Source organism: Cordyceps fumosorosea, assembly GCF_001636725.1.
Source record: "Cordyceps fumosorosea ARSEF 2679 chromosome Unknown scaffold_8, whole genome shotgun sequence".
NCBI classification, from domain to species: domain Eukaryota; kingdom Fungi; phylum Ascomycota; class Sordariomycetes; order Hypocreales; family Cordycipitaceae; genus Cordyceps; species Cordyceps fumosorosea.
Window position 1 is genome coordinate 70690 of NW_017387308.1, and position 12863 is coordinate 83552.

General features: G+C 52.8%; 6 protein-coding genes across 6 annotated transcripts; 4 read left to right on the top strand and 2 right to left on the bottom strand.

The window, feature by feature from the left end:
• Window positions 1-359: 359 nt before the first annotated feature.
• ISF_03880 (OefC protein) lies at window positions 360-2637 on the top strand (the record flags this gene model as incomplete). The annotated part of the gene is made up of 4 exons (XM_018847486.1): window positions 360-924; window positions 981-1067; window positions 1127-1459; window positions 2240-2637. 4 exons carry the CDS (start codon window positions 360-362, stop codon window positions 2635-2637), a joined length of 1383 nt encoding a protein of 460 aa, XP_018705066.1.
• Window positions 2638-3631: 994 nt separating this feature from the next.
• ISF_03881 (hypothetical protein) lies at window positions 3632-4786 on the bottom strand (the record flags this gene model as incomplete). The annotated part of the gene is made up of 3 exons (XM_018847487.1): window positions 3632-3937; window positions 3994-4627; window positions 4713-4786. The coding sequence occupies 3 exons, from the start codon at window positions 4784-4786 to the stop codon at window positions 3632-3634; spliced, it is 1014 nt and encodes a 337-aa protein (XP_018705067.1).
• Window positions 4787-6110: 1324 nt separating this feature from the next.
• On the bottom strand, window positions 6111-6362 carry ISF_03882 (hypothetical protein; the record flags this gene model as incomplete). Its single annotated transcript, XM_018847488.1, has 1 exon — window positions 6111-6362. The coding sequence occupies one exon, from the start codon at window positions 6360-6362 to the stop codon at window positions 6111-6113; it is 252 nt and encodes an 83-aa protein (XP_018705068.1).
• A 2168-nt stretch (window positions 6363-8530) lies between these two features.
• ISF_03883 (stress responsive A/B barrel domain protein) lies at window positions 8531-9083 on the top strand (the record flags this gene model as incomplete). The annotated part of the gene is made up of 3 exons (XM_018847489.1): window positions 8531-8599; window positions 8674-8784; window positions 8925-9083. 3 exons carry the CDS (start codon window positions 8531-8533, stop codon window positions 9081-9083), a joined length of 339 nt encoding a protein of 112 aa, XP_018705069.1.
• A 468-nt stretch (window positions 9084-9551) lies between these two features.
• Window positions 9552-9953, top strand: ISF_03884 (hypothetical protein; the record flags this gene model as incomplete). The annotated part of the gene is made up of 1 exon (XM_018847490.1): window positions 9552-9953. One exon carries the CDS (start codon window positions 9552-9554, stop codon window positions 9951-9953), a length of 402 nt encoding a protein of 133 aa, XP_018705070.1.
• A 1392-nt stretch (window positions 9954-11345) lies between these two features.
• Window positions 11346-12431, top strand: ISF_03885 (hypothetical protein; the record flags this gene model as incomplete). Its single annotated transcript, XM_018847491.1, has 1 exon — window positions 11346-12431. The coding sequence occupies one exon, from the start codon at window positions 11346-11348 to the stop codon at window positions 12429-12431; it is 1086 nt and encodes a 361-aa protein (XP_018705071.1).
• Window positions 12432-12863: the final 432 nt, after the last annotated feature.

Genomic DNA, 12863 nt, shown 5'->3' on the forward strand with positions numbered 1-12863 from the left:
CCCGGGCGAGCCCATCTCGTTGCCCTGGTTCGGCATACACCACCGGTCTCTCTACCGCCCAGCTGGCAGCTGTTTATTTTGGTTGTTACCCGGGTGGGGGAGGCTCCCAGGGCTGCCAAAAGATATATATGCAGCCCTCCTTCGGCCCTGTTTTTATTACAGTCCGCCACGCCAAGGGTTTCCCACACATCTCGCTACCCTCAGTTTTCTACCGGCTCTCCTACTTCCACTTGTCCCCTCATAACAAGATCACGTATTATACGTGCCTTGCTTCCTTACATCCTCGCCCTTGCCCGTTGCCTGGTCAAAGCTGTCCCTTGGATCCCCGGGCATGTTGACGCTAGTAAAGGCACAGTGCTATGGACCGTATGTTCGGAGAACCAGACATTGACAACAACCAACCGCAGCAGCAGGAACGCAATTTACACTCGGAAAGTATGGCGCACCCAAAACCAAACCCGCGTGACAATCCTTGGACACCACCAGCTGTCTCGAACTCATCTCCTGGTAGCGAAATATCGCCTCTTAGTGGTTTGGTACCGAACGGCACCAATGTCGCACGATCTTCATACTCAACGGCCTCTTCCTGTGAAGAATCATGGGCGGGTAGCTCTGCAGATCACGATGAGGTCGACAGAGAGCTGAACTGGGATGAATGGGATCAAGGGTCCGTTTCGGCGCTGATTATTCCCAAAAATGAGCCTGCGGATGAAGACGACGTGGCCATGTCCGAGTTCAAAGCCGTTACATTAGCCCCGGAGTCAGGCACCGTTGTACCCGTCCAAAAGAGAGGGCGAGGACGTCCCAGGAAGAATCCTATCCCGGCACCAACCAATGGCATCAAAGTCACCAAGGGACGCACCAAGACTGGATGCATCACTTGTCGCAGGAGAAAGAAGAAGTGCGACGAAGCCAAACCTGCGTGTATGGGTTTAGCCAAATATGCTGTCGTTTCCTTCTTCTACTAACGATTTGTTTAGGTATGAACTGCGAGAAAAATTCTGTATTTTGTGAAGGATATAATGAGAAGCAAATATGGAGGAGCGGCAAGGAGCGCGCCGAGGAAGGTGAGTGGATGAGATTCAGTTGTGATTCATTATCTTATTCTCTAACATAGTCTGGATAGGACGTGCCAATAGGGAAACATTGCCACTCCTAACACTTCCGGCACTCATCCAAGGGCTGGACACTCCCGAGGATAGGTTGTTTCTGGATCATTACATCACCCGTCTCAGCACCGTGCTGACTGTTGAACCCGAGTCTCAAAACGCGTTCAAGAGCATCCTTCTCAATCTCGCCATAAGGGAGAAAGGACTCTTACACTCGATTTTGTCTATCAGCAGTATCCACATTGATCTGGAGACACCCTATGGCGAAGCTCTCTTGAAGCGAAACCCCGCGATCTCGAGAAAGTCGCTCCAAGCGCGGTCTGAGCATCACACCACGGAAGCGCAAAATTGTATGTTGAGAGCTTTTCCGAAGTCTCAGCTCTTGGACAAAGACAGCTCAGAGTATCGTCTCACCTTGGCGGCCCTTTATGGCCAAATGCTATGCTTGGTTGTCCGGAATTTGATAGAGGGCAACCCAAGAGGTGAACATCGCATGCACCTAAATGCCTATCAAACGTTGATACGCGAATCACCACCAGAGAACAATCAACTTTATACGTTTATTACGGAATTCTTCCAATACCACATTTACGCTGATGATCTACTCTGGCATCCAGAGAGTGACTCTGCGCGTCTATCACTGGAGGAGAGCGGCAACATCCCGAGTGATGACGCACCGCGGCTTGTTGGCGTCGCCGACGGGCTCTTCCGCCATTTACGCGAAATTTCAAGCCTACGCAATGAAATACGCAACAGCTTGGCGGCGGCAAATGGCCAGCCTGCCGTCCTCTATACCGAGGTTTTCCGGGCCAACAACATCGCCCTAGCACTCCAATCTTGGACTCCGCAGTGGTCAAGAGGCGACAACGGAGCCAAGGTTGGCGAGCTATACAAATTAACGTTATGGATATACAGTTTTCGCACAGTTTATCCTCCAGCTTTAGGCAGCGCCGATTTCCTTGTGGGGAGATCCTCGCTGTCGTCATACATGCAAGAGAGGCGGTCGTCGATTGCATCCTCATCTGGCCAAGTGTCAAATGGGTGTAGCGAGGATAAGCAGCCTTTTGGGCGAAGATATTCCTGCTCGCCAACACCGAATCCCTCGCGCACCAACTCCATTCATGAAGAAGATGGCCTGCCCACCCCCGCCCCGACACACGGGACCAGCTCAAGCCGCCCGCCGTCGCCACCTCCCTCACGGAGGCCCTCGCAGGACGACAAGCGGGTTACGACATCGATATCGGACGCGTTGCACATTCTCGAGTCGTTTGGGCCAACCGACCAGTGTCAGACGCTATTGCTGATCCCTTGCTTGCTCATCGGCACGGCCTGCTTCGACCCGGCCCTGCGCCCGCGGATCCGCGCGGCGGTGCAGACGGTTCGCGAGTACACGGGCCTGCGCAACGCGGACAGGGTGCAGGAAGTCCTCAACGAGACCTGGGCTCTGATGGATGTCGGCGATTGGGCTGCGGTGTGGGATTGGCAGTCCGTTGCCCGGCGCAAAGGCCTCGATTTTCTATGCTCGTGATTCGGCGCTTGTCCTTGGTTTCGCGCGTTTTGGTGTTCTCTGGTAGAACCGTGTCTTGCGTTTCTCATCGCCAATGTGGGGAAACGACGTCGGGGGGGGGGGTTTGTTTTTGTTTGGGTTCATTTTTTTTTCTTTTTTGCGAGGCTGTTATTCCCGCTCTCTTTTATATGGTAGCAATGCCATGGGAGCGATGTCAAGGAGGCAACATTTTCGTTCGGCGTTTAGTGACTCGGAGAGTCACTTATATACTCGGCATTTTAGCATTGGAGGGTTTTACTTACACGGTTTCAATGAAGGGATTTCGTTTTGTGTCTTTCACCGCACGCTCTCCGAGTCTACCAGGGCAGTGAGCTGCGGCTTCCCAGCTTGCTCGCCACCCTGCACACCCTTTTAGCGACGGCTCTTGCATTGATCCTTGATGTACAAAAAAGCTGAGTAAACACCACACAGAGTGCATGTTGATAGAGCTAAACGTCGCGGCTCACGAGAACCAGTTCCTGGGGGAACAGATACAGTAACTGTCGAGGCAAGGGAAAAGGGACCACTTTGCCGCTCGCATCACTCGCCCCTCACGTGAATCACTTTGGTTGCACGACTACCTTGACGATTCTAGTAACCTGCTCACAACTGTGCAGCTGATTCATGATTGCTTTGCTACGAGTGTGTCGTGAGTTTCGGCAGGTGACGGCCATTAAGACGATGCGACAGCCAGCTTCAAGAAGTACAAATCATTCATTGATGGAGGGGCAAGATGCTGATCTTGATACATACACAGATGCAAACTCATGTACATCTTGTTTTCCCGTTCCCTCTCTTAAATCATTCTCATTTCGTACAAAAGGTAAAAGACGCGCCAGCGCTCAGGTAAGTTAAGTAAACAGGTGCGGGTGTGACTCCAGAGAGGTTATCGTAACAAAGCAAATCCACAGAATGATTTTCTCTGAATTTTTTTAGCAAAGGTTTTCGTTTCTCTTGTTCTGTTCTCCTCCCACCCTCAGTCACGTTCAGACGGAAACTGTCCCGGCATATCTCCAGGCAGCAGCTGCTGCTGTTGGTGTCGGAACGCGTTGGCCGGCAGGGGCCCGCGAAACGTGGTGTCCACGTAGGGCTCGTACTCCGGGCCGGGGTAGCCCGCGTCGGCGGCGACGCCGTCAATCATGCGGGCCTCGCGGCGCTCCTGCAGCGCCGCGGCGCTAGCCGGCATCTCGGGAGTGGCGGCGAGGTCGCGCTCGCGGCGGAGGGCGTCGCGCTCCACGGCGGCGCCTGCTGCTGGCTCTGCGACGCGGAGCCGGGCGCGGGCCTGCGGTGGTAGATGGGTCCGGAGACCGTGCTGTTGGCGCCCTCGCCGAAGCCGACCAGCGATGCGGACCCGTCATCGCTCATGCGGTCCTCGTAGCCGCCGACGGAGCGCGTGGCCACGCCCTCGTCCATGTCCTCGTCCATGGCGTCGGGCTCCGCCGCCATGCTAGCCACCGACTCGGCCGTCTCGCGGTAGTTGGTGTCCATGCTGAACATGTCCTCGTCGCCGTCCCCGGCCGTCTGCCGCGAGCCGCCGGCCCCGTCGTGGTGGCTACTTTCCGTCGCCGATGCCGTGCCGACGGTGCTCATCTTGGTGACGGCGACGGGCTGGCCGTTAACGTCAAAGTAGGACGGGGTGAGGTTGTGCGACGCCGGAAAATTGGCGGGGAAACCCGTGGTCGAGGTGGGCGTCGTCTGGGGCGAGAGCGAGGATGCGCCGCCCGCGACGCCGGTCGTGGCGCCGGTCGCGATCGGATGGGGCGACTGGGGAGGCGCGCGCAGCGTGGACACGCGCTCGAGGCCGGCGAGGCGGGAGATGCGATCGGCTCGTTCGGCTTCGAGGCTCGTGGTGGAGGGCGTGTGCTGGTGGCCGCGGCCGAGGGGACCGCTGGGCATGTGACCGCGGTGGCCGTCCTTGATGGCGGTTGTCGACAGCGCGGAGAGCGAGGTCGTGGTGCTGGTCGGGGTGCCACTGCAGACCGTATGTGAGCAACCTCAGGCATCTAAGGGTAGGGGGTGGGTGCGGCAAGACGAAATTCACGAAACAGAAGACGTACGGTATTTCGGACGGGGTGTCTGGATTAGATCCCGGCTGGGGGATGTTGATGTAAGCAGGCGGCGCCTGCGCCATTGTGAAGTTATTTGTTCGGTGGCGAAAAGGACGAGGTAAAGTGAAAAGGCCGGTTGAGCGGAGATTGGTGAGCTTGCAAGGGTGACGACTCGAGAGTGAGGAGCGATGACGGTGGGTGGTTGAGTGAGTGCAGTTGGCGGGCGCAAATGTGATATCGGACGGAAACGTGATCGGACCTAAGGGGGGGGGGGCAGAAGATGGAACGTGGAGAGCGTGAAGATCCGGGTGATGATCAGGTAGGCTGCAGTAGACGATTCAGGTATTTAAGAGATGGCGAGAGGTGATGCGACAATAGGTATGAGATGGAGTAAGGAAAGTAAAGTTGTGTAATGCAAGTTGATGGTTGCCTCGTAGCTTCGGCGGCAAGACCGAAGAATTAGGTAAGGTACTGTATGTACTGTATGTACATACATACATATGTATGTACATAGGTATGTATGTACATAGGTACTAAGCTCAAGGCCAATCTTATGACTGCTATGACCAGCTAGGGGACTGCTATGGTGGGGGAAACGACGCTAAAACAGCCTTTTTCAAAGACCTAAAGCGTGGGGTTGGGCCACTGAGACGGCCACTCAAATGTGACGTCGGCGCTGTTTTGGAGAGATTCTGCGCAACGGTCCGCTATGTCAGGCAGTGGTCACCAAAAATTTACAGCGGTGTTTTTATACTGTACCACTGCTACTAGAATAGGCGCCGATGACGTCTCGGGCTTCTTCGTTACCATACAATGCAATTGTTAAAGCATTGGGGATCAGAACAATACCTTTGTAGTACATGGACGCTACAAGCTCAGAAACTACTAACAGCTCTTTCTTTTTTCAAATGCTTGCATACCTTGCAACTCCACCCCCAAAAATATAAATAGCTGTTGGTTGGCAGTTGGCCAACCATGTAGGTAAGAACTACCACGCGGTCAAGTGGTCCTACTACCTACATACATACATGAATATAATTCATCTAACAAGGCCAATTTCTGGGCAGGCCATGTTCAGTTGTTGTTGCATGTGCACTGGTATCTCCATGCTACAGTAGTCACGCTTTTCAAAGCTCTGCATTGCAAAAGTTTTTAAAAGTGCCTGTTGTGGTTGCACTGAAGATCCTGGTTTGTTGAAAATGGCAAGACCATAGCTATCTAGACAAAGAGCAAAGGCTGATGGTACCAATAGATTCCGGAGGTCTCGTTCCCTTTCAGTTACATGATGCTCTTGTATGGCGCCTCGTCAATCCGACGACTTGGGCCGCGACCCTTGAACAAGCTCATTGATGTGACACTCCTCCTTACCCGTAATAGCACTCATCCGTTGTTTCCGTCAATTTCGCTCTATTTATCATCCGGGAAGACGACGTTTTGGCACTGAACATTGTGGTCCTGCTGGGTGCAGCCGATCTGGTCGCATTCGACGCTGTCCCGGAAGGTCGAGACGTCCGCGTAGCCCTCTGGGCAGCTATCGAGCTCGAACAGCGACAAGTGGAAATTCTTGGAACAGTCGCAGCCGCTCTGTGCGCGAGCCTGGGGAGTGTTCAAGCGGCTTGCGGACGCGAGCGCGGCGAGGAAGAGAACGGCGGCTTTCATTTTGGATGGAAGTGGGTGGTAATAGAAGATATAGCGAAATGTGTATGTGAGTGAAGTCTGATCTGAATTAGAAGTGATGTTCTGTGTAGTTCTTTCTTCGAAGAGGGGCTGAGCTGTTTAAATACTTGGACAAAGGGCATGCAGCGTGCAGTCTCAAGACTCGTTGTTCGTTCTTCAGAAACGCTGACTCGCCTTTGAGCAAGTATATTGGCTCTTCAGCATTCATTGCGGTATATAACTTATCAGAAACCAGGAGTTGTATGCATTCTGTTACCCTGTAATCTCTGGTACAACGTAATGGTTCGACATGTAGGGAGTGCTCAGTATGACTGAATCAAGCACGTCTGCAAGTCAGTAATGCCACCATATTTTTGGTCATGCAGAACTGCATACGAATACTGATACTTTCTCATATTACGCCAGATATGAATCCTGTCCCGTATTGTAGTGGAGGATGGCATCGCAATCTCATACCTGTTTAGGCAATCGCTCCATCTCCTACGCCATGAAGCACGCGGTATGCAGTAGACTCGAGGTCCACGATATACCGTTTAGCAAAGAGGGCACCAGAAATCAATTTGATTCTTCATTTTGTAGGATACGTGATAGTTGATAGGCACGATTTCCGTCACAATTCTTTACTTGAAGTGCCTGGCCAGCTGCCCGCAGCGCATGGCTATGCTGAGCTGACTCGTAACTCGGCAGTCAGGACTCTTATCCGAGCGGGTTTGCCAAGCATTATATTGCTTTGGCCTCCATTCGACGCATTCGCCTCCGAAAGTCTGTTCGGTGAATCCGTTCTCAGTGCGTTACAAGTACGTTCTCAGAGTTGCCAATGGCGAGCCACGAGTCAACTCGAAACCTTCACCCTTGACTGGAGTGCTCGGAGGACATGCAGCTAAAACGGCGGGTATTCTCGCTTGTTTGCTAGAAACGTGGCGCACAATTAGCCCGCAGTTGGAAGGCATGGGTCAATCCACATATCAGAGACGTTTCTCCTAGTGCGAGAAAATTACGGCACCTCTACCTCACAACATGAAGCCGACTGCAGAGTAGTTTCTTTTAGTGGCCCATTTCTAAGAATTTTCGAGTTGCATTCATTGTGTGATGTATTTCCAATGACAACTTCGTTACTCCGTGAGCTTGCTTCGCTTCGTATCCGTACAGCGCAACACTGAGCGCCGCGACGGAGAATGATGAGATGGCATCGCCTAAAACCCATCTCCAGGGCATTTATCAGATCAAGCACAGCGCCTATCCGTTGCATAAAGCCGTATCTCTAGCCGTGATACAAAGCTCCTAACCCCGTCCCTAGCCCGGCTAAACCCTTCCAAAACGCCGTCTCATAGCGACTGGCCTTTCAAACTCTAATTTGCCGAAGTACCAGCGCTCAGCATAAGCCCCTTGCCAGGACTACCAGTGCTCCCATCCTACCGGATTGCGCGTTTCCTCTTCCTTTGACCGGCGCAAAGCCTTGTATTACGCCGCCAACCGGGACGGGGTCCCGCCAGAGCGGGGCCGGACCGTCGCCGCCATGGCGAACGAGGATTCCGGTGCGCGCCGCAGTATCCGGCGATCCGTACACCAGACGAAAGTATGTAGGTAGCGCGGACCACGTGATTGAGGCAGCCGTCTAAGAATTGTTGAAACAAACGCACATACATTTACACGTCATGATTCTGGGAACAGAATCGGTTGTACGCCGCCCACAACTTGGTGCAACTGATGTCAGGTTACCCGGACTCTCAAATTTATTGTGGTGGCAGCCGCAACTGTTACAAAGGCCTTGAGGGCAGTTTTATGTCTCTGCGTACGTACATAAGTGCACAACATATTTTTGACATGTGCAGCTGTGCCACGTTGTCCTCCATTGCGGGGAGACACGGGCGAGGTGGAGTACCTCTACTGCTGATGGCCGTCTTTGAGGTTGTCATCGGGGGGTTTACGCTGAGTCTTCTATGTTTGAAGAAACAGTAATACATGGCAAATGCTTAATGACCTCACCTTGCTTCTCATGTGTGCAAAGTAAGTAGTAGGCACGTCTAGTATAGGCGCACCAAGTGACCCCGCAAGTAACCCCGCCGTCGACTGTGCAACTCTATCCTTTCATCTTCCCTTTGGACAGCCATTCAATCCAAACAATTCGCTCACTGCTCACTTGCATCAAAATGGCTCCCGTCACACACATTGTCATGTTTGAATTCAAACCCGAGGTCACCAAGGCCCAGCGCGACGAGGTGAGCGACAAAACAAACCCCCCGCTCACCAAACGGGTTCCCTAAGCATGGATTGTCCGACTGACGCAGAACAGTTCAGCGCAGAGATGCTCGACCTCAAGAACAAATGCATCCATCCAAAGACCAATCAGGCGTACATTCTGCGCTCCACCGGCGGCACGGACAATAGCATTGAGGGCTTCCAGGTACGCTGAGGACCAACCACCCCGGCGCAAACGGGACCACCAAGACGTCACCCCTTGATTGAACCGGGGATCAGCAACGACAAAGCCCTACGAGCGCCAAAGACGTAATTTGCTAACCCTTCTCCTTACTCTTTCGCTAGCACGGCATCTCACACGCTTTTGTGGTTGAATTCGCCTCCCCAGAGGACCGCGAGTACTACGTCAAGGAGGACCCGGCCCACCTCGCCTTTGTTCAGAAACTGTTTCCGTCTCTCGCCAAGCCCTACGTCGTCGACTTCACCCCCGGTGAATTCAATTAGCATGTCACAGAGCACAAGAAGCCTCGGGAGAAGGGGGGATCGTGGCGTGTGATGCCGCCTGTGGAAGAGACCTGTCAAAGCGGTGTCCAGACGAGTCGGCTTTCCGTACCTACACAGCTTAGCCGACAAAGCAAGGCAATATCACAAAAAGGAATAATGATACAGAAATCCCAAGATGCGCTCGCTTTCAGTCCATACAGCTATGCGCTTGTCGGTCAAAAAATGGCACCCAGTGTGCAAGGCCTGAAAGGGATCATGACAACAAGAGCTTTCCACTCAACTGGAGGACGACTTCTGATGACCAGTCGGTGCGACAGAAGCTCACGTATCTAAATAGTAGAGATGTTCCCCCGACATCCAGAAACCGACAGCCAAGCAGTCTTGCCAGAAGATGAATGTACCCTGCCTGGAAAACACGAACCCATACCCAATCCAGACACAACAAACTAGTATTCGACCCTCTGCACCATGTCAGAGCCACCAAAGACTCCCCATCGCTACCAGGTGTACCTCCTCCTTGGACAGGCCGACAGGTCCTTCAGCCACTACGGCCTCTTCGTCGAGACCGAGGATGACGGGAGAGGCATAATAACGGAATTAATCATCGGCAACTGCCGCGACACCGCAATGCAGCTGACGCAGTCCCGGAGCCCCGTCGAGATCTTCAGCCCAGAGTGGTCGCGGCTCGAGCCTGTCGGCCACGTGTGGGACATTGAGCTGTTCTTGTCAACGATCATGACGATTCCCCCGCCGGAGCAGCCGAATATGAGGGAGCGCGGCGTTGTGAAGCGCGTGTGGATGGAACGGGCGATAAGGGAGCTTATGGAGATATACATCATGTTCAAAGACAGGAATCCGTCAGTCGACTGAGAGTCAGTGGCGGATGATTAGCCGCCGAAGCAGTGTCGGGACAATGCTAAGCGATGAAGTTGCCACGAGGTGCGCAACGTCGTCAGTTTTATGGATGCACGCATAGGCAGTGACGCCTAAAATTTGCGGTCGCGACACGTTCGCTTTTCACACATTTGCTCCTACACATTTTCTTTCTACAGGCGTTACCCCGTCCACACATTTATATCGCTAGGATTGTTGGTTAGAAATGTACAGGCTCTTCAGCTTCTTATTAAACCACGTTCAGAGTTGAGCTTGCTACTTAAGTTGTCACTAAAAAAGAGATTAAGTGACGTAGAGATACTACAGTTTTATTTTTCACTTATATAACCTATGTTTTGCCCCTGAATTGTTTTGACAGTCGGAGGAGGTCCGTCTCGTCAGTTTTTTTATGTATCTACGCGTACAGAATGAAGCCTCAACTGCACAGTGTTACTAGAAAGTGTGGAAAATGGCGTAAGGGTACTAGGCCTTTGCTTTCGACTGATGTAGCTTGTACAACTTACCTTGATACTCGAATTGTTGCGGCGGTCCGAGGGCACACTTGTCAGGTTTCCATACATACACGAGTGAAGGCTAGACAGCAAAGTATCACTAACACGAAAATGACTGGCGTCGCAGTACTACACCTTAGTTTTCTTTTTCTATTTTTACTTGGTTCATCCATGAGGATGGGTTTCTAGGACGGTAGGTGTTTCATAAGCTCGTCAGCTTTCTACATTAACAAACATGTACATAGTGAAGCTTAGACCATGAGGCATCGCAGGATAAGTAACCTTTGGAGTTTCGATGTTACGTCTTCTCTTCCTAACTTGTTGCTGATTTCGTACGCTTGTCTCGTGTGAGTGGCAGAAAGCACTGCTTGCACAAAGTTTGAAGGCGATGAATGACAACAACAATGGATGGGTGATGGACGAGCTTCTGACAAGTCGTCATGTACGGCTAATAATCCAATTATATAAACAGTGAAACTTCCCTAAAATCCAAAAGTCAGAAGCAAGCTTTTTTCTTCATCTGCTTCATCTCATTCGTCTCCTTCGTCTACTGAATCTACTTTATCTCCTTCACCACGTTGGGAAGGGGTCACCGCCAGAAACCGAACGTCCCGTACCAGCAAGCCACGTCCACGGCCCCAACCGGGGAAACTGAGTACAACAAACAGCACAAATTTACATAAAGTCCCGAGGCGGGCAAGAGACTCTTTCTACATCTACCGGCGTTGTTGAGGAGCCGGCGTCAGAAACTGAGCGCACTGTGCCAACACACCACGATCAATCCGCGATCCAGACAACCAGAACACAACGCCGCGTGTTCACCACGATAGACAGCAGAGAGGACGAATTCCCCCGTCTCCGTGTCCAAGCTCTCAGAATGGGCGACAAAGCCCGCAGCACTGGCATCCCAATCACCAGCGCCAACAGAAACCAAGCCAGAGGAGACAACAAACCTTCGAACGGCGGCTACCAGATACACGGCCATAGACTTCTTCAAGTCGGTGAGGGCCCAGACGAGGAACGTTGCGTAAATGCGCTCTTCCTTGAGAAGGGTCTCTTCGATGTCGCGGACGACGCCGAACCCGATGGCTACGGCGACATTATAGAGGGGAGCGTGGTGAGCTGCGGAGACCACTACGAGGTGCGGCAGGTCTTCAACCTGACAAGCGCGCTGCTCGAGCCTCAGTGGAAGCTTTGGAGGACCGTCGGACGGGTGGACCCTCTCCAAGTGCCCATGGTCAAGGCTGTTGTATCGCAAACCTATCTGCCCTTGCAAAGCCTTGAACGCTACACCCCCACCCAGGTATTGCCGTCCGCAACGGGGGGGTGGGTTGCGAAAGTGCTGCAAGAGTTGACACGCAGGTCCCTCTACGAGAGGCCTGACAAGGTGCAGAGCAACCTCAATACGCGACAAGCCAAGACATCAACGGAGAGGCTTAGCTGCAGGCTGCTTAAAGTTCATCAGAAGCAACAACCCGAGCGTGGGGACAACTGGGGGTTGTTCGTTGAGTGCACGTGCCGCGTGGAGGATGATGACCGAACCGTCTATGACGGCACCCTCATTGAATTTGAGGTGAGATCAAAAGACGGCCACAAGATGCCGAGGGTTATCGTGCCGTGCGAGGCCAAATCGCTCGAAACGAAGTGGAATTCCCGGAAGCTTGTCGGGCGAGTGATGTGCGAGGGCGAGGGCGAGAACATTAACATCCCGGACAAGTTCTGGAAAGCGGTCGAGTCATTCCCGATCCCGAGGTGGCCGGACGGCGGCGAGTCGCTGAAGAGTTTTCTCGTGACGCAACTGCAGTGCCAGCTATTCAAAGAGTCTGCCATCATGCTGATTGAAGACCGAGAGTATTTTGAGGTGTATCACAAGACGTCAAAGAAGAAGACGTCAGAGAGAAGGTCGCAGGTGACCTCGGAGCGAATGGCAAAGGAGGAGACATTAGAGGGCACGCCAAAGTGAATACGAGGGGCGGCAACATTACAGGAGACCTCGGAACGAATGGCGGTGGCCAAGATGATGGAGGGAGGACGTCAGAGCGAATTTCAGGGAGACACGCGACGTTACGGCGGCAAGGAAATGAGTGACTTAATGACAGGTTCAATCTCGGAGGACATGATATGCTTATGGTACAATTCGAATAGCTCGCTAGTGTGTAGAACGAATTGACCGGTATCCTAGTTTTGCATGCACCGTCCCTTGAAAGTATGGGCTTGTCTTCTCTCCCTTTGCTCGTCCATCAACAGTTCCCTGATTCGTCAGAGATGTCCAGGACTTATGTGTTACCGTCCACTCATCAGTGAGAAGCCGCGAGCAGGAAAGCTAAGGTGGATGCTGGCATCTCGCTATATAGCCGCCCGTGACAAGACGTCGCGCTTCGTTTCTTTCACTGCT